The sequence below is a fragment of the Chrysochloris asiatica genome, unplaced genomic scaffold (genome assembly GCF_000296735.1).
Source record: "Chrysochloris asiatica unplaced genomic scaffold, ChrAsi1.0 scaffold00041, whole genome shotgun sequence".
Classification (NCBI taxonomy): Eukaryota; Metazoa; Chordata; class Mammalia; order Afrosoricida; family Chrysochloridae; genus Chrysochloris; species Chrysochloris asiatica.
In genome coordinates, this window is record NW_006408559.1 from 5,039,741 (window position 1) to 5,064,437 (window position 24,697).

The following is a 24,697-nucleotide window of genomic DNA, read 5'->3' on the forward strand; positions in this document are numbered from 1 at the left end:
GTTCAAATGACTTTGCAGTCTGATGCATTAGCCCACAGTGCCACATCAAGTCTCTTACACACACATACACAGATACGCAGCCACACATAAACACACATGTCCACGCACGCACACATACGTGCACACAACACACACACCAGTGCGCACACAATACACACATCTATACACATATATGCGCATGCAATTCATACACACACACACACACACACACACACATGTTCACACACAAAACATACACATACACACAGGCACACCGAGAGAGCCCTGGTGGAGCAATGATTAAAGCACCCAGCTGCTCGCTGAGAGGATGGGTTGGTCTGCTTCCATACAGATCTCCACCTTGGGGAACGCTATGGAACAATTCTACTCTTTCCTATAGGGTTGTTGTGTTTGATTTGGTGGCAGTGGGGCTTTTGTTTTGTTTTTTTTTGATTAACACTAACACCAGTGTTCCAAGCTGATTTCTTGTAGGTTTCTTGCCTCGGCGGTCAGTCCAGCATCAGGTCCCATGAATGACCAGTCTGTGAACATGGCCTACTTGGGGAAGGGGGCCTCTTATTGAGGGTGGACATCTACTCCAGCGACAGGGTCTAGGCTGGCCCCACCAGCACTCACCTCTCCACCCAGCTCTTGTAGCTAGGGATGTCCTTGGCGTAGAGCAGTTTATTGGAGGGCGAGTCCTTGCCCAGCCGGTGCTCTGACGTGGAGCAGGAGTCCATGAAGGTCTGGGCTACCACCGACAGGCAGGCGTCTGTGATGCTATTCTTGTGGATGTCAAACACGAACTGCGGGTTCTTGATCATGTTGACCCAAAACCTCAGAGGCAGGCTGCATGGGGGAAGAGACAGAGCGTTAAGAGGAACGGGCAGTGGGGCCTACTGGAGAGAGAAGAGGGGAGGCATTCACAGCTCATCAGAGCCTTTTATGTACCAGAGAGGAGTCTCTGAATGCTAAGTACCTGACTACTTTCTAGACGATAGGTTGGCAGTTCAAACCCATCCAGAAGTGCCTTGGAAGAGAGGCCTGGAAATCTACTTCCAAATTGTCACAGGCAAGAAAACTCAATGGAGACGATCTATTCTGCATACACGAGGTCATCATGAGTTAGAACTGACTTGACAGCAACGCCATCAACCACATAGGATCCAACCAGAGATGGAGGGCAAGGCAGGTCTAATGGGTCCTGTCTTACTCTCCAGGAAACTGAGGCTCAGCAAAGCTGAAGAGTCCCCTTGGAGACACACTGTTGGCAGGTCCTGGAGTGAAGTGTGCCACCCAGTGGGATTCCTGAAGGTCCCACCGTCTGCCCCAAGTCCAGAGTCGAGAGCACCAAGATGACCAGCTTCCAGAGGCAGCCTGAATTCCATTCCTCATATCTCATTCTCTGCCAGCTGCCCTCCCTCCCCACCTAGGGATAGCAGCCTCTTCCTGCTTGGCTGAGCAGAATTGAACCAGACGTCATGTCTCCAAATGGTCATCTTAAAACTCGCATGAGTCCTTCCTTGTCTCCACTGTGTCCCTTCGTTCCCTCTTTCCTCCTTCTTCCTGCTGGTTAGTACCCACTGCACACCAGGACCTCTGCTAGGAGCTGAGGGGCCATAATAGAAAAGACCCCATGTCTGCCCTCTAGAAGCTGCCTTCTCGTGGGGGCAGAGGGGAAACCAGATGTGCAACCACAGGCATGCTTGGACGCCTGCAGACACTGGGAAGCAAGTGTGTATGGGGTTCAGAGTGGGTCATAGGGCAGTCCACCTAGAGGAGGATGATACTCCATGTCCTGCGTTTAGATGCTCTGCTGGATGAGGCTGGAGGTGAGGCAGAGGGCGCTTCACAGTTGGATGGACGTAACTCTATCTTTGGCTATGAAGGGGTTGGACGTAACTCTCTCTAACTTTGGCTATGAAGGCAAGCTGGGCTTTGGAAGAAATCTGCCCCACCTGCCCCTCCTGCCAGCTGATGCTCCTATTCTGTGACTTCCACCCAGCCTGTTGAGACCAGGTTAGAGACTGGGATGGCGCTAAGCAAGGCATGGCGTATGTCCTCCCATTGGCCCCAGCTCTCTACCTTCTGCCATTTTTTCTGGATGTGTTATTTTTGCTTTGATTGTGGTTCCCACTGTTGGTAATGGTTATAACTTCCTTATGTGTTTTGTTTGTCTCTTAGCATTTGAACTCTTTGAAAGAAATGATCTCCATACCCGAAACACGAAGCCCACTGCTGTCATGCCAATTACAACTCACAGGGACCCTGTACCACAGCACTGCGCCATAGGGTTTCCAGGGCCCTTGATGGAAGCAGACAGTCTCCTCTTTCTCTTACAGGGAAGCTGGTGGTTGAGTTTGAACTACTGACCTTGTGGTTGGCGGCAGGGCACTTTAACCACTGATCCACCAGGGCTAATTCTATAATTACAACACAGACATACTATTTCTACATTCTTTGTCTCTTCCAGCCAGGACGCAATACAATCAATGATAAACTATAGCTAGATCTAACATTCAAGATCACCAAGTGTGTATCAAGTTCCTATAAGGCGGGCAGCACAGGCCCGGGGCAGGCGAGCACTGAGGGTTGACAATTTTGAGGGGTACTTGTTTCATCAAAAGCAATCCAGAGTGTGAAAGAATGGGGTACCCCCAGGGAGACTAGAAGAACCAAGAGATAGCAGAACCTGTTAGATGGGGCCTTGGCTTCCAGAAACAGGGGGCTGGGACACCAGGGCTCCCAAGTCCCGAAAGAAGGAATCCAGAGTTTCCAGGTAACAATATGCCCTTTCCGCAGATTCCTGTTTGTTTGGTCCACCACCCACAAACTACCACCCAGCTTATGATCAGCTGCTAATCTAAATGTGGGCGGTTCAAACCCAGCCCCTGGCTTTGTGAAAGAAAGACCTGGTGAACAGCTTCAGTAAAGATTCCAGCGAGGTTTCTATGTGGAAAAATGGTTGGGATGCAATGTTTCCTTGCATACATAAAAATACAGGGATGGGCAACTTGGACATTGGCTACTAAAATGAGGGTTGGGGGGACTACAAAGACAAGAAGGACTGGCTTACAAGCTTTCAAGAGGGAGCCTAGATCCAGAGAGCGTGGAGGAAGGTAGAATCTCCACTGAGTAGTATTCAGTCTGTCTGAGTGGGGCTGATGAAAGGAAATGTGGATGGGTCTCTTGTGATACAATAGTGAATAATTGTTATCAGGACTGACTGTGAGGGTTGGAAATGTAAAGGTAGATGTTTTGTAGCAAAAGGAGGGGAGTGGTTGACTTTGTAGTCTAGGAGCGGAGGACCCTGGGAACATCAAGCGAGAAGAGAGGAGTAGTGTGGGACCCTACCCAGAGAAGCAGTGACGCCAGAGATGGAGGCAGAGACGATGACGTGGAGAGATGGAGCAGCTGGGGACTCTAGATCCAGAGATGGAGAGGGGCTGTGTGCTGACGACTTGGTGGGTAGGCTTGTAGGGTATATACCCTTTGGTTGTTTGACAATTCATGGAGGGGATGCATTGTAATCATGGCAATGAAACAATATACGATAAGACGAATGTAAAGCTAATGTTCTCCCATGTAATCGATCAATAATTCAAAATAAAACATTAAAAAAAAAAAAGGAATGGGAAACTCTAAAAAATTTTAAAAAAGGATGAGGATGATGGCAGTGTTGGAACCTATGGAGCAGTTCCGTTTTGTCCTAGTGGGTCGCTACAAGTTGTCATGGGCTCTACAGAAATAGGCTGGGTTACTTTCTTCTTTAGCCATTTATATAGCAGCTGATGGACAAGATTCCTGTATCATTACTACAAACTGCTTCCCTTATTTTGATTCCTAAATTCTATATTGGTGGGTGGTGGCTATGTGCCACTGAGTGAGTTCTGACTCATAGCAACCCTGTATAGGGTCTCCAAGATGGTAAATCTTTACGGGAGCGGAAAGCCTCATCTTTCTCCCACAGAGCACCTGGTAGATTCACAGTGCTGACCTTGAGGCTAGCAGCCCTGCTCATAATCCACTGCACTACCAAGACTCCTTAAATCCTGTATTACTACCATATTACTGGAGTCCTGGTGTGTCAGCATAGGGTAAGCAATGAGCTGTTAATAGCAAGGTTGATGGTTCAAACGCACCAGCGGTTCCTCGGAAACCCTATACAGGGTCGCTATGAGTTGGAACAGACTCATGTGAGGTAGAACCAACAGTAGAAACACCACCATGTTATTACTGTAAAAGGCACACCATCACCATCTGTCCATCATAGACAGTATCTCAACAAAACAGACAACGAACAAAACAAAAGATTCTAGCTAAGAAAGTCCTATGGGGAACATCTACTCTGACACAGGCGGGAGCATCATGACTTAGAACTGACTCATCGCAACTAATGACAGCCACAACTACCTCCCAGAAGAGGGATTCTGGGGACTCCACACCTGCTGTTCTTCCCAACACTCCCCACTCCAAAAGCCAGCAGTGCTGACAGTCAAACCACTCAGCACCCAGGGAGCCTGCCTGATGAAATATTAGCATATTATTAACATTAGTGGTGACACTAATCTCTGGTTGATTGTAGCCACTCAGGCTAAATGAGCAGGAGGTTTATTCCAAAAAGAAAAGGAAGAAGAGAGGGGAGCAGGGGATGGGAGTCAGATCTTGGCCAAGAATAAAGAAACACTGTCTTTTCAATAAAGGTGATTTGCTCTAAATCAATACGCAGATCTCATCGTTCCTGGTCGAACTGCTTCTTGCTCAGGCTAGCCACTCTTTGGGGTCAGGGGAAGGGGTCTTGGATGCTAGGTCAGAGCATCGTATGCCTGAGTATATCCGGTTCTGAAGTTCTCAGCAGTAACATCTGCACATGCATGCTTGGAAGAGCAACTGGTGTGGAAGGAGTATCATCCGCTACCCTAAGGATGTTGGGGTGCCCTCACCCCAGCAGGAGGTATGGGTGGAATGCAGAATGTCTCACTGCTATTTTAGACGATGCCCTTGTGATGAGTTCCTGAGAAATTTAGACAAGTTAGGGCCAGCTTGGAAACACGCCACTCTATCCAGTGAGGCAGAGTAGTGGTTTAGTGATAGAATTCTTGCCTTCCATGAGGGAGACCAAGATATGATCCCCAGCCAATTCACCTCAAGTATGGCCACCGTGAGTGGAGACCTGGGTATTGTTGTAATGTTCAACAGGTTTCAGTGGGACTTCCAGACTAAGACTAGGAAGAAAGGCCTAGTGAAAATCTGAAAATCAGTCAGTGAAGACCCAATGGATCACAAGGATCCAATCTGCAATGGACCATGGGATAATACAGCACCGGGCAGCATTTCCTTCTGTTGTGCTATCAGCGAGGAACTTACTCACTCGATGATACCTTAATGACAACAACCCAGCTAGGAAGAAGACAAGGTCTGGGCAGAGCATCCTCCCATTCCAAAGGGAAAGAAGAGAGAAGCAACCTCCAGAGTCATGTGAGGAAGCCTGCGAGAGTTACATCCAATGGTACCTGGAGGCAGGAGGCAGAGACTGGGAGAAACAGGTGTTGGTTGGACTTCACAGGGAGGAAACAGACTGTGCCCAGGACTGCTGCTTCCAGTGAAAACCACAGAATCTCACTTGCTTTATTTCAGAAGGCTTGGAAGAACTCCACAAAGGAGGACCACCCAAGAAGTAACAGGGTGCAAAACCCACACTTCAGTTCAACGGCTCAAACTTGCGTTCTGATGTGCTTTTTCTATTTCAGTAGTGAGACCAAGAATCAGAACCTATGATACTGAGTCGTGGTACCACACCCTGAATTCCACATTTATATGTATTTGGGTTCAGGGCCCAGGACTAGATTTCAGGGTGCCTGCTTGTTTCCTGGAGTTACATCAATGCAGTTAGAAGGCACTGGGCAGCCAGTCCACACTGCCTTGGGATAACGACCCAGGAAAGAACTACTTGGAAAGAGCAGGGATCATTTAAAAGTGAAGGGAGGCAATGTCTGATCCAATGGGACTAAGTACAAGCAGCTCTGCCTGAGGTGGAACTCTCAGACGAGGCAGAACCATCGGGACCTGCACTTTCATCAATATTTAGGCCATCCCACTTGGGCGAGGTTCATGCCATGTGCTGAGTGAGAAGTGGAGCTTACCATCTCAACCTGCAGCACCAATCACACCTGAGTGAGGGGAGGCAGAGAGGGGACGCCAGATTGTCAGTTAGTAACTGGAGAACGCTGTTGTCTCCGGGAAGACAACAGAGTTATGAGTTATGGGAACATCTCTCCCCAAAAGGGAATTTGGAGGAGGGGTTTGAGAAGGGGCAGGGTAGAGACAGGCCTCATGCTTCTGTGGCTCCCAGGTGCACTTCACAGTTCAGTTCAAGTCACTGTTAGCTCGTCACATCTTCTATCCTTGCATTAATCTCTCAGTCCAAACAGCTGGCTCTTACCCTTGTATCTTACTCTCATCCACCTGCTTATGAAGGGCAGGGACCACATCTTATTCATCTACACTTCCTCAGTGTCCAGGCTGACTCCAGGCACATGGGAGCACCTGGCTAGGAGAGTTGCCGTATTATGATTTTGCTCATTTAGCAGGTTCAGTGAGTGTTTGCTAGCAGGCTGATGGATGGGAAGGACGGATGGGAAGGATCTGACTAGGAGGAAGTGAGAGAGGAGGAGAGCAGGGAGAGGATCAGCGAGAACCTCAGCTCCACACCACTGCTCGCCAGCTGAGGGTGCAAGGAGCGGCCCCCATCACTCACCAGTTGCTTTTCCAGGTGTGGCGGACATGGGGGTCGTGAATGCCATGCTTGTCGGCTTGCTCATCCAGGAAGTCGAACATGTACTTGATGGCCAGAGGCAGGGCTGAGCCCCGGTGCGCCGTGCTGAAGATGGTCTCGAAGAGATCGTCTACAAACTTCTGCAGTGTGCCCTGGGGAGGGGGAAAGGTCAGACCTACTTGGCTGGGAGCCCTGAGGACAGTGACAAACCGACTCCCATCCTGGGGGTGGAAAGGCTGGGTCCAGCCTGGCCTGCTTGGGTGATTAGATTAAATCACTTTTGTGCCCCCTTCCTGTCTCTTTAACTGTTTTACATCCCTCCCCCACCCCCGGCAGGTGGAAACTAGACCACCACAGTGGGCTGGACGAAGCCTTCCTCTGCCAATAGCCCAGTCTGTTCAGTAGCTTTCACGCTGCTATTTTTTGTGCTCTTTGTAGATGCTAATGAACGGCTTCTCTGGTCAGAGCAGACACACACAATCTGTGTGGGGACACTGTTGGCATGGGCTGGTGAACAAGTTACTGATTTGGCTTTGCAGAGAGCAGTGCCGAGCCCAGTCTCAGAAGAAGATGACAAGCTGCAGGCATGAACTGTTCCCAGAAGCAGGATTAGCAATGATTCTGGGAACCTCACTGATCGGAGATTGTGTATGACACCCAGCATCGGCTTGCCTGCCTGCTTGAATTTGTTTTGGGGTTTGTTTGGAATAATGGGTTAAGAATGATTCTGAGGATGCACGTTGCCAATGAGTACTGGGATGGATTAGCAGTACTTGTTGTGGAGGACCACAGAGTGGGTGTTCTCATACAAATGCTAGGTGTTTGTCCCCGCTGGCCCTGCCCTCCCGTTCTCTGCTGTGAGCTCCAGTACCTTGGTGGCCAGCAGTCGGGTCAGGTAGATTTCAGACACCATCTTGCTTCCTCGGTCGCCCTCCTTCTGGTCCCCATGCTCGTGGTTCTTCACTAGGTGCCATAGCTTGACTCCGCTCTCCAGGTCTGGGGTGATCATGGGCGTGCGGGAGCGGAGGCTGTCGGGGCTGCCCGTGTACCGGATCATGTTCTCTGCCAAGACAATTACCCCAGTACATGAACCACTCACTCCCCAGCTTGCTCACTCTTAAGGCACCTGCTGCTCCACCAAGGTTAGCTCTCCTCTGGCCTTGTCTGAAACTGGCTAGGGCTGTGCCTTGCTTGGTCTAATGGCATCCCTGAATCTGCTGGTCTTCCTCTTCCAGGCTCTAGTGAAATTCACCACCCAGGGAACTGTCCGTGGTACTTCCGCCCAATGTAGGCTGCAACTTGTCTGTCTTCACTTATCCAATTTGTAAAAACCTCAGCTTGTCCTCTTTGACACTTGGCCTTGTAAAGCTCTCTAGTTCATTTTTGGGAGGACTGCTGTGTAGCCAATTAAATCTCAACTTAAGAGCAAATGGTCCGTTTCCCTTGGAACCTGCTCAGCTGCCTCCGGCCCTCTCACCTGTGTGGGCTCTTACTGTTGATGGGGTGGGTGAGGTGAGGAACAGAACTACTGTGCACACACCTGGCCAGGTGTTCTATATATTATACAGAATGCATCTGTAAGGTGGTAGCTTTTTCAATCCTGTTTTATTGATCAGAAACTTGAGACTCATAGTGGTTAGGTGGTGGCTTGCCCCTGAGCGCACGTGTTGGGGCAGAGTGGAGTGCACTCTGGTCCTCTACCCACATCCAGGCCTCCCCCCTCCTTCCCAGATGCCACAGGCAGCCATGGGCAGGACTCTGGGCCTCTCTCATCCAGCTCAGGTGCCTCAGCCCTGGGAGCACACCTTCACACAATGCTTCATCACGGTGTGACCTCTGCCAGCCCCTTAGCCTCGGTGTCTCTGAGTTATAATGTATTCATCTCCATACTAGGGGGGCAGAGTAATGATTTAACTCACTGGAATTTCATGAGCATGCTCTGAGATGATGGACATCCTAAAAGCATGTCCAAGACTCTGAGACACTCAGAGGTAAGCTCTGCCTTTGTTTCTTGGGGCTAGAGGTTCTATTTATGTATCAGGGTCTCACATAGGGGCCAGGCGGCCTTGTCCCAGGCAGGCTTTCCCTCCAATGGTCCCACTGCCAGATGGACCCACTTCATCCTGGAGTCTGGGGTCTGATGGCTGCACACCAGTTGTGCTGCAGTCCTAACCATGACCATCCAGGACAACCCCGTCACATCTTACCATATTTACTGGCTGAGGTCCTGGAGACGGTGGAGTTGTTCATTGCATTGTAAGCTGTCACCTGCTTTGACACTAAGGCCACCACGGAACCATCTGGCACCTGTAGGAAGAAGGCTTGTTAGGCCTGGGTACTGAAACACTGCCACCCCGGAAAATAAGGACAGTCCGCATCACTGGACAATCAGGACACTTCAGAGGTGACCATCATTCCCCTGAAAGAATGAAAACCCAGTTTTAGAGGGAGAACTGCTGACCAGTATATATCAGGAGGAACCAGTCCCTGGAAAAGGACATTATGCTTGGTAAAGTGGAGGGTCAGCAAAAAAGATGAAGACCTCCCCCACCCAATGAGATGGATTGGCACAGTGGCAGCAGCAATGTCGTGTAACAACAATTGTGAGGATGGTACAGGACCAGGCACTGTAGGGTCACTATGAATTGGAGCCAACTGGGCAGCATCAATTTAAGTCAAACTGACCCGTCTGTTAGTTTATTGTATGGTGGTGGCTTGTGTGTACTGCAGGAGGTCATGCCACCAGTACTTAAAACACCAATTGGATCATCATGATGGACAGGTGTCAATGGAACTTCCAGACTAAGATAGACTATGAATAAAGGCCTGGTAATTTACTTCTGGAAGTTAATCAGTGAAACCCTATGAATCAGAACTCAGGACCATAGTTTTGGGGGACATCAAGGCCAACTGGCACAATATAGTTCATGAAGACATATTCTGCATCCTCCTTTGGTAAGTAGTGGTTGGGGTCTTAAAAGAATGTGAGCAGCCATCTAAAGTACAACTATTGGTCTCTCTGCAAAGCAAAGAAGAATAAAGAAAATCAAAGATGCATGGAAACAATGAGTCAAAAGGACTCATGGGCCCCATGACTTTTAGCCTTCATAATGCTGAGATCAGAATAACTAGATGGTGCCCAGCTACCACTAACAACCAGTCAGAAAATATCGCACTAAAAGGTCTTAGAGTGGGAGGGAAATATGGAACAAAACTCAAAATCATAAAAATAAAACATAAGAAAACAGGTTTACTGGTAAAATAAAAAGACAGGTGGGACCACCAAGACTATGGTCCTTCATTGTCCTTCAGACCTGGAACTGAACTCAATTTTCAGCCAAACAACAGACAGGTGTATGAGGTGAATGACAGTACAAAGAAGCACAGACTCCTTAGAACAATCAATCCTTGGAGATCAAAGGGGCAGCAGCATTTGCCCAAGGACAAAGCCCAGAAGTTAGGAAGCGTTAGGACAGCAGGAATGGGAACAGTAAGTATAGGAAGGAAGTGGGATGAGAGATGCTACATTATGGTGGTTGCAATCAATGACATGAAACAAAAGGTGTATGAATCGTCCAATGGAAAACTGTTATTTGCTCTGTACCCTTTACAAATTCACAATAAAAGAGAGAAAAATCTATGGATCCCAACAGAACCCTGTCCAACATGACACTGGAAGTTGAGCCCCCTAGATTGGACGGTAACAATGAACTGAAACCACCCGGGCTTGTAGACATGGAGCAGAACTGGGTATCATTTCATTCTGTTGTACCTGGGGTCACCCTGACTTGGAGCTGACTCAGAGACAATTAGGTACAGCATTCTGTTTTGTGGTTCACTCATGGAGAGACTTGGGTACGAGCTCCTTGTCAGCATTTTCTATCCCAGTGATTCCCTGGGGAACCCCTTGCCTCAAATATCCAGGAAGGATCTCTCCCTATGCACCCAGTGTGCTATCTCCAGGCGGGGTGATAGCCAGTTCCTTGTGACCACTAGGAGAACATGTCATACTTGGTGGTACAGATGGTTAACTGTTATTATATACTAACTGGGAGCTTGGCCATTCAAATTCACCGAGAAGTGCCTCTGAAGGAAGACTTGGAGATCTACTTCCCAAAAAAGAGCTGTTGAATGTCCTATGGAGCACAGTTCTAGTCTGACACACGTGGGGTTGCTATGAGTTGGAACTGGCTTGATGGCAATTGGTCTGGATTTGGTCTTGCCATAGAGAGATCCTGTTAGCCCAAGGCTGAGGCTTACAGGGCAGTGTGCAGGTAGTGATCCCACTTCTTCTCCATTCCCCTCACCTGGTAGTGGGCCAGAGTGTTTAGTCTCTTCCAGTCATTCTCAATCTTGGTGGTGATGTCTTCATCCTGTAGGATCATCCTCGCCCCACTGCCTTGTCGCCACTCTGTGGGGAGAGCAGAGCATATCAGGGAGACCTTCCAGACCCCCACGGGGACCCTGAGGACTGGGTGTAGGGCCATCTGAGGATGCAGCTAAGGACAGACACGTGCAGAAACACGCCTCCACGGGAACGACACTCTCAATACAAAAAGGGTCCAAGTCCAGATTCTGGTTTTGACCCAGGCAACCAGGAGATGATGGGGGGTTGGGAAGACTCATTAGTCCCCCAGCCCACCAGCTTGCTGAGAGTGGCCACATTTGCTAGTAGAGGCTGATTGAATAAGGCAGAAGAATGCAATTAACAAGCTACTGAGCCACTGCAAGACAGCATCGTTACTGCCTGGAATCCTGGTGGTGCAGTGGGTTAAGCACTGCAAGGTTGGTGGTTCAAAGCCACCAGCCACTCCACAGGAGACAGATGAGGCTGCTGCTTCCACAGAGACTGACAGTCTTGGAAACCTTAGGGACGAGTCCTACGGGGTCCCTGTGAACCAGAATACTGGATGGCAGTGAGTTTGGGTTTTTCAATCATTACTGTGGAGTCCTTGGGTGGTGAGATGATTAAGTGTTCAGCTACTAACTGAAGGTTGGCAGTTTGAGTCCACTTTAAAGGAGCCCTAATGGTGCAGTGGGTTAAACACTGGGCTGTTAACCACAAGAGCAGTGGTTCAAAGCTACCAGTTGCTTTATGGGAGAAAGATGAGACTTTTCTGCTCCCTTAAAGATCTGGTGGTGGTGGTGTGTCATGGAGCTAGTTCCAAAACATAGTGACCCTGTATAGGGTTTCTGAGGCTGTAATCTTTACGGGAGCAGAAAGCCTCATCTTTCTCCCATGGAATGGCTGGTAGTTTTGAACTGCCGACTTTGATGTTAGCAGTCCAACTCATAATCACTATGCTACCAGAGCTCCTTTCCTTAAAGATTTAAAACCTCAGAAATCTGATGGAGCAATTCTACTCTGCACTGCAGGGTTGCTATGAACTGGAATCTACTCCAATTCATAGTGGGTTTGCAGAGGTGACTTGAAAGAAAGATCTGGTGATCTACTACTCCCAAATCATCCATTAAAAGCCCTATGGTGCCCAGTTCCTCTCTGAGACACACGGGGTCGCTATGAGTTGAGGTCAACTCTATGGCAGTGGGTTAGCACAACTGCACTTGGGCTCCTCTGCTTTGATTGGAGGGTATGTTGTTGTTAAGTGCCGTGGAGTCGGTTCCGACTCATAGTGACCCTGTACAGGGTTTCCAAGGCTGTAAATCTTTACGGGAGCAGAAAGCCTCATCTTTCTCCCGTGGAACAGCAGGTAGTTTTGAACTGCTGACCTTGTGGTACGCAGCCCGATTCATAACCAGTATGCTACCAGAGTGGGGTTCAGAAAATCAAGGCTATGAGTCAATCACTGTCCACACCTGGTCCTATTCCTGGGCTACAACTTCCCCTTAAAGCTGGCAGGCAGCTCATCCTAGGCAGATCACCAAATCCCATTCTTATGCCAAAGTTGATGTTGACAATAATATCTTTGTAATTGACTCAACACCTGATTATTTTACTCTGTAGATATTTACCTCCATTCTCCCCATGAGCCCACAGCCCTCCAACAAGTGGGTCCCTGCTGGGTCCCATATGGGGAAAGAGAGACCGGTTCTCATCTACCAAGTCCATACCCCATATATAGAACAAATCACACGGAAATGGTGAGTTGTACATTCTAGTCTTGAAAGGTACACATGGGAAGACATGTGCATGCCAGACACTCACCAGCCCCCTCCTGTATACACATGGACATGCACACAATGTATACACATCCCAGGAAGGCAAATGAGCTCTGGAATCCAAACACAACATGTATTCCCACCAAAGGAGGCTGGGTTTCTTCTGAAGTGTTGCTAAATGCTGGCGTGAGTTATCCAGAGGTCCCTGACCGACTTCCTGTAGAGTTTTCCAATGGCCTCTGGAGACACACCTTCAGCTACCTGCTCCATGCCCGCTCCTATGGAGTGTTGGACCCAAGTCAACCTCATAGGCAGTACACAGAAGTGGTCCCTCCTTGCCCAGTGCATGCGGCCTGCCCAGAGTCACCATTTACAGATGCAAAGCTCAGAGAGGAGCTGCTCCCACTCAGGAGCTGCAGAATGCTGCTAGAATCCAGGTCCTCTGCCTCCAACATCCCAGGCTTCCTGCTGCCTGGTTTAAAGCTTAGTGTTGAGTGCCATCAAGTGTATTCCTTCTCATGGCGAACCCCCATGACTCAGTAAAAGTCCGTAGAGTTTTCTTGGCTGTAATCTTTACAGGTGCAGATTGCCAACTCCTCCCATGGAACTGCTGGTTCGAACCTCTGACCTTTAGTTAGCAGCTGTGTGCTTAACTCTTCCATCTACCGGTCAGATCAATGCAAACACAAGGATGACATGCTTATTTTCGGGAGTGGAGGCACCGTGATCCCTTTCCCTGATGTCAGCACAGCTGGAATGGATTTCAAAGATCCAAGGATCTTTGAAGGCAGCTGTGGTTATGTTGCAATGCCTGTTTATGCGTTGCTTTGTATTTATGTATGAATGCATGTATGCAAGGAAGTCTGCTGGCACAGTGGCTGAAGTGCTCACCTGCTAACCTAAAAAGCAGCAGTTAGAATTCACCAGCTGCTCTGTGGGAGAAAGCAGTCTGCTTCTGTAAAGAAGACAGCTTTGGCCATCCTATGGGGCAGTTCTAGTCTGTCCCGGAGGGTCACAATGAGTCAGAATCAACTCCATGTCAGTGAGATGCATGGATAAGCTGGGGCAAGAGAAAAGGAATAGCTCTAGGCTGGTCAGGGACTTGGCGGGCTATGTGATCAGGTGAAGATGCAGGCCTGAGGCCCACAGGGAAGACACGTCGTGGAGAGCCCACCTGGCTGAGCCAAATAAGACACAGCCCGTGCCCCTGGCACAGGATGATGCCTCCTGGCACAGTAGGCTAACTAACAGTTAATGTGCTCGACTACTAATTGAAAGCTTTTGGGGTCTGAGTCTACCAAAGGCACCTCCTCTCCAGCCAACAAGCTGTGTGCTTTTGGTCATTATGTTGCATTGTTCTGACCACCGCTGTGAAGGAAGAAAGGCCTGGAGATTGACTTCTGAGAAATTGCCCAGGCCTTTGTTATCCTTCCATCTTCATCCACTTTCCTGAAATCCAAACAGCTATGGTCGCTACTTCCCGGGACTCATCCAGGAATGTCTGAGAATAAACACAGAGGTGGAAGGGGCTCAGCCTTCTCAGAACTGCAGAACAGCTCATGGTCTTCTCAACGGAGATCTGAGCTCTAGAGTGCTTCTGGGAAGGCCAACGCCAAAGCCCTCATTCAGGAGGTGAGAGTTTGGAGAGAGAGCAGGTGGAGCCAGATGGAGGTGGGGCTGCCCTGCCCCACTCTCAAGACATGAAGGACAGCCTGGTCCCCTCACCTGGCCCAGGGCAGGAACTGGATCTAATTTTATGCTCTGTAGGCTGCAGCTGCTCAACATAGGCTTGTGTTTACCAACAGCGATGAAGGAAAAAGAGCCCCAGTTCCTCATTCTGAGGTCAGCCTTCTGGACCAGCGCTCCCTCCTCTCATCCCAGCTTGCTCTCTTTTGTGTCCCATGCTTGTTCTGGACGAGGTGACCTCATCAGGATGGCCAAGGGGCAGTGTAACTGTGACCAATGACTGGTGTCCTCTGAAGTCATATTCAGCCTCCCTGGCATGTCACCTGCCCTTGGATCACAGGGAAAGGCTGGACGATCCCTCCCAGAAACCAAGTAACGGAAGCATCCAACCGAAGGTGGCATGATGTGATGTCCACTCTGGCTCAAGCTGTCCTATCTGAGGAAAGACCTCTCCAGCTGACCCCACGCTGGAACCCGGCTCCCAACCATCTCCAAATTACATGGTGGCTGTCACTGTCCAGAGGGGTACTTCCCAGACTTCCACAGAGGCCTTGTGAATCAGGGCTCCTGGCCCCAGACAATCTTCTGTGAGGGAAGAGTGGGCAAGAGGAGAAATAGCCGAAGGCCCGGATATTGCTACTGGAAAATGCAGGCACACCCAGCCATTCACCTGACCGGCACCAGAGCAGCTGGCTACTCAAGAAGTGTCACTTCCTCCATCCGTCCAGTCCCCTGCACTGGACCCACCGGGCCTCCAAACGCTGGAGCCAGGAGGAGGTGTGGTCCCACTTGGCCTCTGCACACCTGTAGGTAGGTGAAGCCTAGTAGACCCTGCCCATCTCCTGCCAAAAAGTGAAGGTGAGAGGCCAGGGCGGCATAACGGTGGGGTTTCTGACAAAGACAGAAAATTGGTCTGGGCATGGGCCGGGGGATTACTACCTAAAAACACTGGTTAAAAAAAGAAAAGAAGAGTGTGATGGAACAATTGCAGAATTATCAGTCTCTGAAAACGCGTGTTGAAGAAATTCAGAACTGGAACTGCAGGCGTGCCTGAAAGGAGCCCAGGCTCCGTTTGCTGGCAAACACTTTACACTGGCTTTTTGCTGCTGCTTGGGGAGGCTGGCAGGCTAGAGACCAGGAGGCTGGCATCTGCTACCCATTTAAGAAAGGAGAGCTGAAGACTTCAGGCTCCTGTTGAATATGGAATGCGGGGCTCTGGTGCCCCTCTAGGCCATGCATTGGGCCAAAGAAGAGTTAAAAAGCCAGGTGGTGGGTGGAGGGGTGGGGAGGGAAGGTGACCCTGCCATTCATATGCATGGCACCTGGAGAAAATTGCTAGTGCTGACCTCTTTCAACGCTACTGCCCGGGCAGCCCCACACCCTGCCCCAGGCTCCAAGCAGAAAGGACAGGCACATTCACGATCCAATTTGTTACCCGGCCACCTTCCAGGGAGAGAGGGAGGTGAAAGAGAAAAGAAAAAAATCCCATTATCTTTATCTGTCCTTCCCATCAGGAGCAGGGTAAATGCAAACTGAGGAGACAGCTGCTACGTACCCTTTATATTTCACTCAGGAGATAGTGTATCTTTTTATTGCTACAGGAATTACTTATTTGAAAAAATATATCCTTTCAGCGTGGCTTGAAAGGCAAGAGAAAGAGGATGTGGTGAGTTCCGGGGGGTTATTGATGGAGCATTTGCATTAGACTAGGAATCTCTGGAGGTCATGGGCACGGAAGAGAAGAAGCACACAGAGACCACATGTGATGGGAACGTGTGGGGCAAGCTGCCTCTTGGCCTCTCTGCTGTGTGACCAAGGCCTAGGTGCTATGCCTCTCTGGGCTGCAGTCTCCCTCTGTGCAGAGGAACTAACTAAATGGCACCAAGGAGTCCCCAGGGAGCTCAGCGAGGAAGCTAAGAAAGACTTGGATTAGATGGAGAAGAAGTGTCATGCCTTGTGACAAGAAATGAGGGGCTTTTCCTTATCGTGTTGGTACAGGGGAGCCCCTTGACCAGCACTGGATTTGCTACAAGGCAGGCCCCTGTGAAAGGCTTATGAACATGGTCAGAGATGCAAACGCAGAGGGTCAGTGCAAAAGAGGAAACCCCTCAACAAGATGGAGTGAGACAGTGGCAGCAGCAATGGGCTTGAATGTAACAACAGCTGTTGCAGGACCACCGGGCAGTGTTTCGTTCTGTTGTACACAGGGTGGCTAGGAGTCTGAACTGACCAGACGGCACCTAACAACAACAACAATAGCATTCATCAATGTGGACCAGCGCAAGTGAGGAGACCTGGATTCCAAAACTAGCCCTGCCCTTCTGGCAAGTCCTAAGGTTCCCGTTATAAAACCAGAGGGTTGGGTTGTGATTAGCAAGAGTTGGTTTCATTATGCCCCTACTGGAGTCCTGGTGTGGTGCTGTGGGTTAAAGCGCTGGACTCCAAGGTCGGTTTGAACTGCAAGGTTGGCAGTTCAAGCTCACCAGCTGCTCCTCAGCAACCCTATTCAGGGTCGCTATGGGTTGGAACCAACTTAATGGTACTTGACAAAAACAATGCCAACAACACTGGTCCCAGTACCTGCGAGGAACAGGGCTTTAAGCTAGTGGAGATGGCACATGGCATGAAAGCGGGGTACCCCAGGCACTGTGCTGTGAGGGCATCACAAGTCCACCTGCCGCACGCAGCACCTTCTCCAGCTATCTGCCCCTGTAACATATTTCTGCACCCCCACATTCCACCAGACTACAACGAAAGGGCCCTCTGCATTTTCCTTTGGTTCTCATTTTGGTTAGTCAAAAATCAGTTACCTTAAAGGAGACTGATTTTGCAGCCCAGGAGTGGAGGTCCCTGGGACCATCAAGTGAGAAGAGCAGAAAGTGTGACCCTGCCCAGAGAGGCAGTGAAGCCAGGCATGGAGACAGAGATGATGATGTGGACAGATGGAGTGGCAGGGGACACGTGTGTCAGGGAGGGAGAGGGGTTATTTGCTGACAGCCGGGGGGGGGGCAGGCCTGTGGGGTATATCCTTTGGTGATTTGATGATGCATGGAGGGGATTGTAATCATTGCAATGAAATGTAATATGATAGGATAAATGTGAAGCTGAAGTGGGACAGAGGCAAATAATGATGTATGCACAACGCTGGAACAACAGGGCTATGGGATGTAGCGACTGAGACATGGTTGGAATGGGGGGAAGGGGGGAAACAATGTTAAGATGCTTGGCTGTCTTTTGAATCTTGGTTTCCCTGGCATACCACTATAAAATAGACACTGGAGGGGGAGAGAAAATAATAGCCAGAAATAGCACTATAGAAAGCTTGTAAGTCCGTTTTCTGCCTACAACTGATTGGAATACCTAAAATGGGGCTACAACATGACCAATGAAGGAGGCTTCCTGTGGATTCTCTGTATTACACAAGACCATAGGTGGATTCTTGAACAGCATCCAGAATCTTTTGAGGGGAAATTTCCATTTGAAAGGACAAGCAGACCAGCCTGGAGGGGCCAGAAGAACAGAAGATACTTCCTGAAAGAAAGACTGACAGGAAAAATACAAAACAATACAGGCAGATCTACGGATTACTACAAGAACAAACAAGTGGCTTGCCCAGGAGACATCAAGGCAAGTGATAGGGTCCCCTCAGAACAAACCTCCTTCAAAAGCTGAGACCCAATGGGAATACACGATCTGATTGGCGACCACGTTCGTTCATTGCCAATAGGGAGAAGTGAGGGAAGGGAAGCAATGAAGCTGCTAGCTAAGCCCTACAACATTCAATGGACTCCTGTGAACCCGGTTGGAGACCTGGCTGGCCAGCAGTGTGGCAAGACCTGGGGACTCCTGGACCCAGAGTCAGTGACATAGCCACAGAGGACTAGAGTAGAGAGTGAAGTGTCCAGCTGACAAGAAGAGAGGACACATGCATAAGTATACCCACACTTGCAGATAATTCCCACCTGACCTGGCTTCATTGGCTGGATGATCAGAGCTCAACCAGAAGAAGACAGAAGAGGAAAAAAAGAGTATTCTGATACAATTTGATGAACTTGACCTACACCTATGGATGCAGTAGCTCAAAAGAGGGAATAAGTCTTCACAGCGAGGATCACTCCCACCCCATCCACACAAGGAGAGGGCAGGGATGGGCAACTTGAACATTGGCTATCCAGAATGGGGGTGGGGGGGAGCTACAGAGGCAAGAAGTGACTGGCTTACAAGCTTTCAAAAGGGAACCTAGATCCAGAGGGCATGGAGCAAGGTAGAATTTCCACTGAGTAGTATCTCTTGTGATACAATGGTGAATAACTGTTATCAGGACTGATTGTGAGGGCTGGAAATGTAAAAGTAGACGTTTTGTAGCAAAGGGAGGGGAGGGATTAACTTTGCAGTCTAGGGGTGGAGGTCTCTGGGACCATCAAGGGAGAAGAGTGAAGAACGGAACCCTACCCAGGGAAGCGGTGATGCCAGAGATGGAGGCAGAGATGATCATGCAGAGAGATGGAGTGGCTGGGGACTTTGGACCCGGAAAGGGAGAGGGCCTATGTGCTGATGACCAGGGGGCAGGCTTGCGGGGTATATCCTGTGGTTGGTGGATGATGCATGGAGGGGATTGTAACCATGGCAAGGAAATGATATACGATAGAATCAATGTGAAGCTTATGTTTTCCCATGTAAACGATCACATAACTCAAAATAAAGCATCCTATGAAAAACAAAAACAAAAAACAGTTGCCTTCAAGTCTGTCCTGAACTCCTGGTGACCCCATGCATATCCGAGCTGCTAATCTTTCACAAGAAGATTGCCAGACCTTTCTTCCACATGCCTCTGGATAGACTCCAACCTCCAACCTTTTGGTTAGCAGCTGAGCGCATGAACTGTTTGCACCGTCCAGGGCCTCCTTGGTTAGTTAATGTCTGGAAAAGTCTGACTGGGTAGAGGACTGGAGGAAAAGATTCTCAGAGGAGCAACGGGCAGAGGACTGGCACGGAGGAGCTTGCCAGGCCAGTGGTCACTGGGGATGGTTGGCTGAAGGTAGGTGTGGGGTGAAGGCTGGACTTGCTGGGCGCAAGCTTAGGGCTGGCTCTCAGTGTCCGCTTCCTTCTGAGTTGACCTGGTACTGGAGCCTTTGTCCTGGCAGGGGTGGGCATCGGGAGTCCAGGAGGGCAGTCTGTGCCCCAGTGCCTGGGGAGGGGTGGCTGAGCGAATGTGACCTCTGGGTGTCCCTTCAGCGTAGATTAACTTGTGACAATAAACACACCTCATGTCTGGAAACCCCACTCAGCCTCCCACAAGATGCGACGACTGCCTTGCCTCTGTGTCTCCACTAGCTGATGGGAAGAACATGAAGGACATGGTTGGACTCTGGAGAGACCTGTCTGCCTGTGATCCAGGCTGGTTTGGGGACTGGAAGCAGGGTTTGAGAGGATCCACCCTGGGTTTAGTAGGGAGATAGTCCTGGCAGGAGCCTCGTGGAAGCTGAAAGGCGCCTGGGCTGCTGCTCCCCTCTCCCTGCCTCTGCGTGGAGGTCTGACTCTCCAGGGATGACCGCAGTCCTCTCAGTAGCTCTGTGAGGGGAGAGACGGCCTTTTCTCAGGGTGCTACAGGCTAAGTCATGGGACCAGCCCTCCCAGGAGGTAGGTGGCTTCCCCTGGCTGGGTGGCTGCTCGTTGGGACAGCACCCCTGCGGGCTGTCTCTGGGCACCCAGGAGCCCCAGCTCCCTTGGTTCAGAGTGGCAAATGTGGTTCAGGACACCAATGACTCCAGCTGAGGCTGTTTTCCTTCTACTCTTCTCTGGAACACTTTCTTTGCTGTGCTCGCACCTGGACGCTGTGAGGGAGCGATTTTCTAAAGCTCCTAGGCAGATGCTCCCCTGCCATCATCCACAGGGCCCAGGTGGAGAGGGCTGGGTCTGGGCAGCATCTGCAGACAGAACCAGTCCCTCTCCGGAACTGGGCAAGCATAGAGGGGTGGCTCGGAATCTCTGTAGAGACATGCCCTAACTTTGGTGGCGCTGACTTTGAAGCAGTTTACCCGCATCCTTCTCAAGACCCATCCAGTGCTGATCTGTCCTTGTCCAGCACCACCTGCACTTTGCTAGTCCCAAAGGAGAAGGTGTCCAGGTACAAAACGTAGTCCTCAGTGGAGACCACAGAGCCACCGCTCTCCCTCATGGGAAGTCAACCAGTTCCTAGGCACCAGGAAACACACAACTCCACGGGCACCCACACGTGCAAGCCCCTTCTGTGCTCTAGAACCAGCTTCGGAAGTGTGAAATGCATATTCTCAGAAGGCCAGGGTTCCCATCTCACCCATTTTGCAGACAGAGACACTGAGAGGCCAAGGGTCACAGATAAAACAAGCCACAGGAATGGTAGGTATTCCCCGGTGATCCCACAAAACTAAATTCTCCTAGAAGAACTCACGGCATGTCCCATTGGGGTTGGGGACCATAGCCCTCTTCCTTTCCAGAATGTGCTTTCTCACCGTCTGGATGGTATAAATGATTACCATGCTCACTGCTAACCAGAAGGCTGGAGCCAGTTCAAGTCTACTCAGAGGGGCCTCAGAAGAAAGTCCTGGTGATCCATTTTAACAATCTCAGCCACTGAAAACCCTGCTCTGACACACAAGGGTCAGTATGCGCTGGGGTTTCAATCTGTGACTGACCCCTTTCCCACTGGTATGGAGATGTGCATGGCAGCAGACACAATGTCCACTCTGACTCAGGATCAAAGGGGACACACTCAGACCCTACCCACCCACCCCCACTCACACATGCACCCCGCATGTCCTGAGACACTGATCGCGTGAAGAGAAGCACATGTCCCCCAGTTGGTCTCCCCAGTGCTCAGGACTCAGAGCCAAACTTCTGGTGCAGAGAGCAGATAGGGGAAGTGATGAACGTAGGTTAACAGAAATTCCTGATGCAGGGTCTTTGGACATCAGGATCTGAGGAGAGATGTACAGTGGGAGGGGACGGGCTCTGGATTTTAGAGCACAGCCTGGGTGCCCATCTGCCTGCTTGACCCAGCCACGCCAGCTCAGGGGTCAGTGGGTGGGTTGGGTCATCCCACCCCGTGACTCGCCAGATGTAAGCACACACACACAGACACCTTTCTCTGTGCCCCCCACCCACAGACAGACCTAATGTCCCTTTCAGCACTCTCCTCGTCATCCATCATGGCAGTTGCTGCAGTTTACCATGTCTGCATGGCCTCATCTAAGTCATATGCTTATTATCTTCAAGTCAGATACAAGGAAATGGAGGCACAGAGAGGCTAATAACTGGATTAAGGTCACACAGCCAGGACTTGCGGCATCGTAACTCAAATCCGGGTGTTTTTGACATTGACCCACAATGCCTGGCTGCCTCTCTGCCTCCCTGCTTCTTCAGAGCCCAGAGCTCCCCTCTAGGACTCCCCAGGATGATGTCTCTGTGCAACTGGCCCTAACTGGCTTTGTTTATATAGCCTACATCATCTATTCATGGAACATTCAAATCAAATGTCCCTTTGCTCCCCAGCAGGCTGTCATGGCTCATTTTCCCAGAACTGTCCCTCCATCCTCCTGTGACTGCCCTAGATCCTCTGCCTCCGGGGTCAGCAGAAAAGACAGACACAGAGGGGAGGGAAGAGTATGGGGCACAAACAGGAGCTGCAAGACTTTGGACCGCATGGTCTCCAACTAGCAGACTGACCTCCAGAAGTAAGTCCTTCCCTACCCACCTCTCTGCTACTGGAAAGACCTCAGAGGCCCAGCCTGCCAGTCCCTGCCGCCCGTCCTGGGGTTCCTCGCTGCCCACCGCTCCTTAACAGACTTGGACCAATCCATGCAGGCATGAAGTCCAACCCCATGGGCTCTGGGGGAGCTGTGCGTGGTGGCCCCCTGAGCCCATACCTCTAATTGCCTGGATGCCGCTGCTCCCTGTACCCCGGCTTTGCCTTGCTCCTCATAGGGGAATTGGGGTGCGCATGTGCCCTCTACTAGCCTCAAGGTGAGCAGCCCCCAGGAGGCAGTCTTCTTACCCAGGTCCATGTCTGCTGCCTTGGGCCGGTGGGAACAGGGAACGTTCTTGAAGATGGCATCCAGAATCTTCTCCTTGACCTGGGTGATGGTGTCGCAGTTGAGGATCTTCACGGGGACCTCAGGACTGTTGACGCTGTCTGGGTTGACACAGCTCAGGACCTGGAGTGGGAGGGCGGGAGGGCAAGCTCCAGAATTTTGCAATCCTGGATGGCTCCTCCTTCCACAATGGTCTGGGAAGGGCAAGGAGACCCAATCCCTCTGTGACCCCACTAAACCCCCTGTCCTCACAAGCGGGGGTCACAAGGCTTCTGTGCCATTGTGAGGGCTGCAAAAATGTCACTCAAGTTCTGACTGGGGAGGGCGAGGGGTCTGTGTGGAATGAGCAGCTCAGCATACCGGGACCCTCGTCCTCTTGTTCATCTGCCTGAAACAGTGCTCACATTCTGTGGTTGCGGGAGCCTGGCCCCTTTCTCAGAGGATTCCATCAGCTTGGCTTTCTGTGAGGGTTTCAGGTTGACTAGAGGTTGGCGAATCTCTGAGGAGATCAACATGCTCTACAAAAATGAAAACCTGTCTTTTGAAAAGGGTAGATTCCAGCCACCATTCACAGTTCTGAACCTGGCACCTTGGACAGGGGAAGAAACCACTGCCTTGTTCAGGTCTCAATTTCTCTTTTTGGAAATAGCTGGACATTTAAAAAGATTCTTCTGAAAGCCCCAAATGAGATTCTTTTACTTCAAAAAGCTCTAGGGGTCCTTTCCAGGTATCCCTGGTTGGTTAATATGCTCGACGGAAAGATTGGAGGCTTGAGTCTGCCCAGAGGTACCATGGAAGAAAGATCTGAGGATCACTTTAGAGAAATCAGCCCCTAAAACAAGCTGCGGCGTGTAGCTGGCTCGGACACACATGGGGCTGCTGTGAGTCCAAATCAGTTTGACAAGAACTGGTCAGAACCCAGTTTCCTTCTCTGGCTGTGTGAGACGGGGCTCTTTAAACACTGATGAGAACCACACAGGGAGTGGAGTGGGTGCTGGAAGACTTGAAGGAGTGAGTTAGGGCAGGGTGACCACACATTCCCTCATTGTGCTGTCCGGTATCTCTGTGCTCTGTGTCCCCCTTCTCTGAACTCTCTCTGCCCTATAATCATCCCAGGTGGTCACGTCTGGTTTGAGGAGCCAGACAGCAGCCTCCCTCCCACCCTTTTCCTCCTGCTACATGTGGTGGCAATTAGGACCTCAGCCCTGGACACCTGCTTTTCATTAGCGACCAGACTGCTGTGATCTCGACCAGGGACACGCTTGTTCCATTAAGAAGAAGAAAAAAATTACTTCTCTTGAATCTGTAACATCAGACTCTCACTCTTAAATGCCCAAGACTGGAGCCAATGCTGGAAGAAGCCCACCCTCAGCCGTGCCCTTTATTCTATCCTCCTCAGCAGGCCCAGTGCTGACTTGCCCTTGGGGCTCTCTGGCCACCCTGCTGTCCTCCCCTCTGGGCTGGAGTGGGGAAGTTCAGCTCCACTGGGCTGCAACCTGGATCTTTTTGGAATTTCTCTTCCTAGAAATCATGATGCAGAGGCTGAGTGAGTCGGCCACAAGACTTGCCTGAGTGTGGTCTCCAGGAATATCTGCTGGTCCCTGAGCTCCTGGTGCCCTCACTTCATAGACATTTCAGTGTTGGGGCCGAACTTTCAGAAAGAAAGCAGCGGCCCCCCAGAAGGGTGGGTTTCCCTGGCCACTGGCCAAGTCCTGGACCCACCTGGAACTGCTCTTCCCATCATGGCCCTCGACTAATTTCTGAACAGACTGCTTTGGACTTTCTCTGTCAGAGCCCCAAAGGCCTCTCCTGCTTCAGTGAGCAGATCCACTTGGGGGTTCTTTTTTAGAATGCAGCCTTTGATTCAGGAGGACCAAGTAGGACCTGAGATTCTGCATGTGAGGGGGCTTCCAGGGGCGCTGCTGTGGGTCCTCAGGGCATTTAGGGCAGATGCCAGAGGACTGAGCTGTGCCAGTCTGAATTCCAATCAATCACTGGATCATAAAAGATGCCCAAGGTATCGAGGAGAGCACTGTTCCCCCTGAGCCCCTCTGAGCTGTCACCCAGG

General features: G+C 50.5%; 1 protein-coding gene across 2 annotated transcripts in view; it reads right to left on the reverse strand.

Annotated features, from left to right (window-relative positions):
- The window catches only part of PLXNA4 (plexin A4), a 482,253-nt gene that overhangs the window by 9,767 nt on the left and 447,789 nt on the right, over nucleotides 1-24,697 (reverse strand). For both annotated transcript variants that reach the window (XM_006861144.1, XM_006861145.1), the window contains 6 exons: nucleotides 22,593-22,752; nucleotides 11,062-11,165; nucleotides 8,962-9,061; nucleotides 7,626-7,816; nucleotides 6,737-6,906; nucleotides 616-828 (listed from right to left, as the gene is read on the reverse strand). In XM_006861144.1, the coding sequence (XP_006861206.1) occupies nucleotides 616-828; nucleotides 6,737-6,906; nucleotides 7,626-7,816; nucleotides 8,962-9,061; nucleotides 11,062-11,165; nucleotides 22,593-22,752 (938 nt within the window). The remainder of the gene's footprint in view (nucleotides 1-615; nucleotides 829-6,736; nucleotides 6,907-7,625; nucleotides 7,817-8,961; nucleotides 9,062-11,061; nucleotides 11,166-22,592; nucleotides 22,753-24,697) is intronic.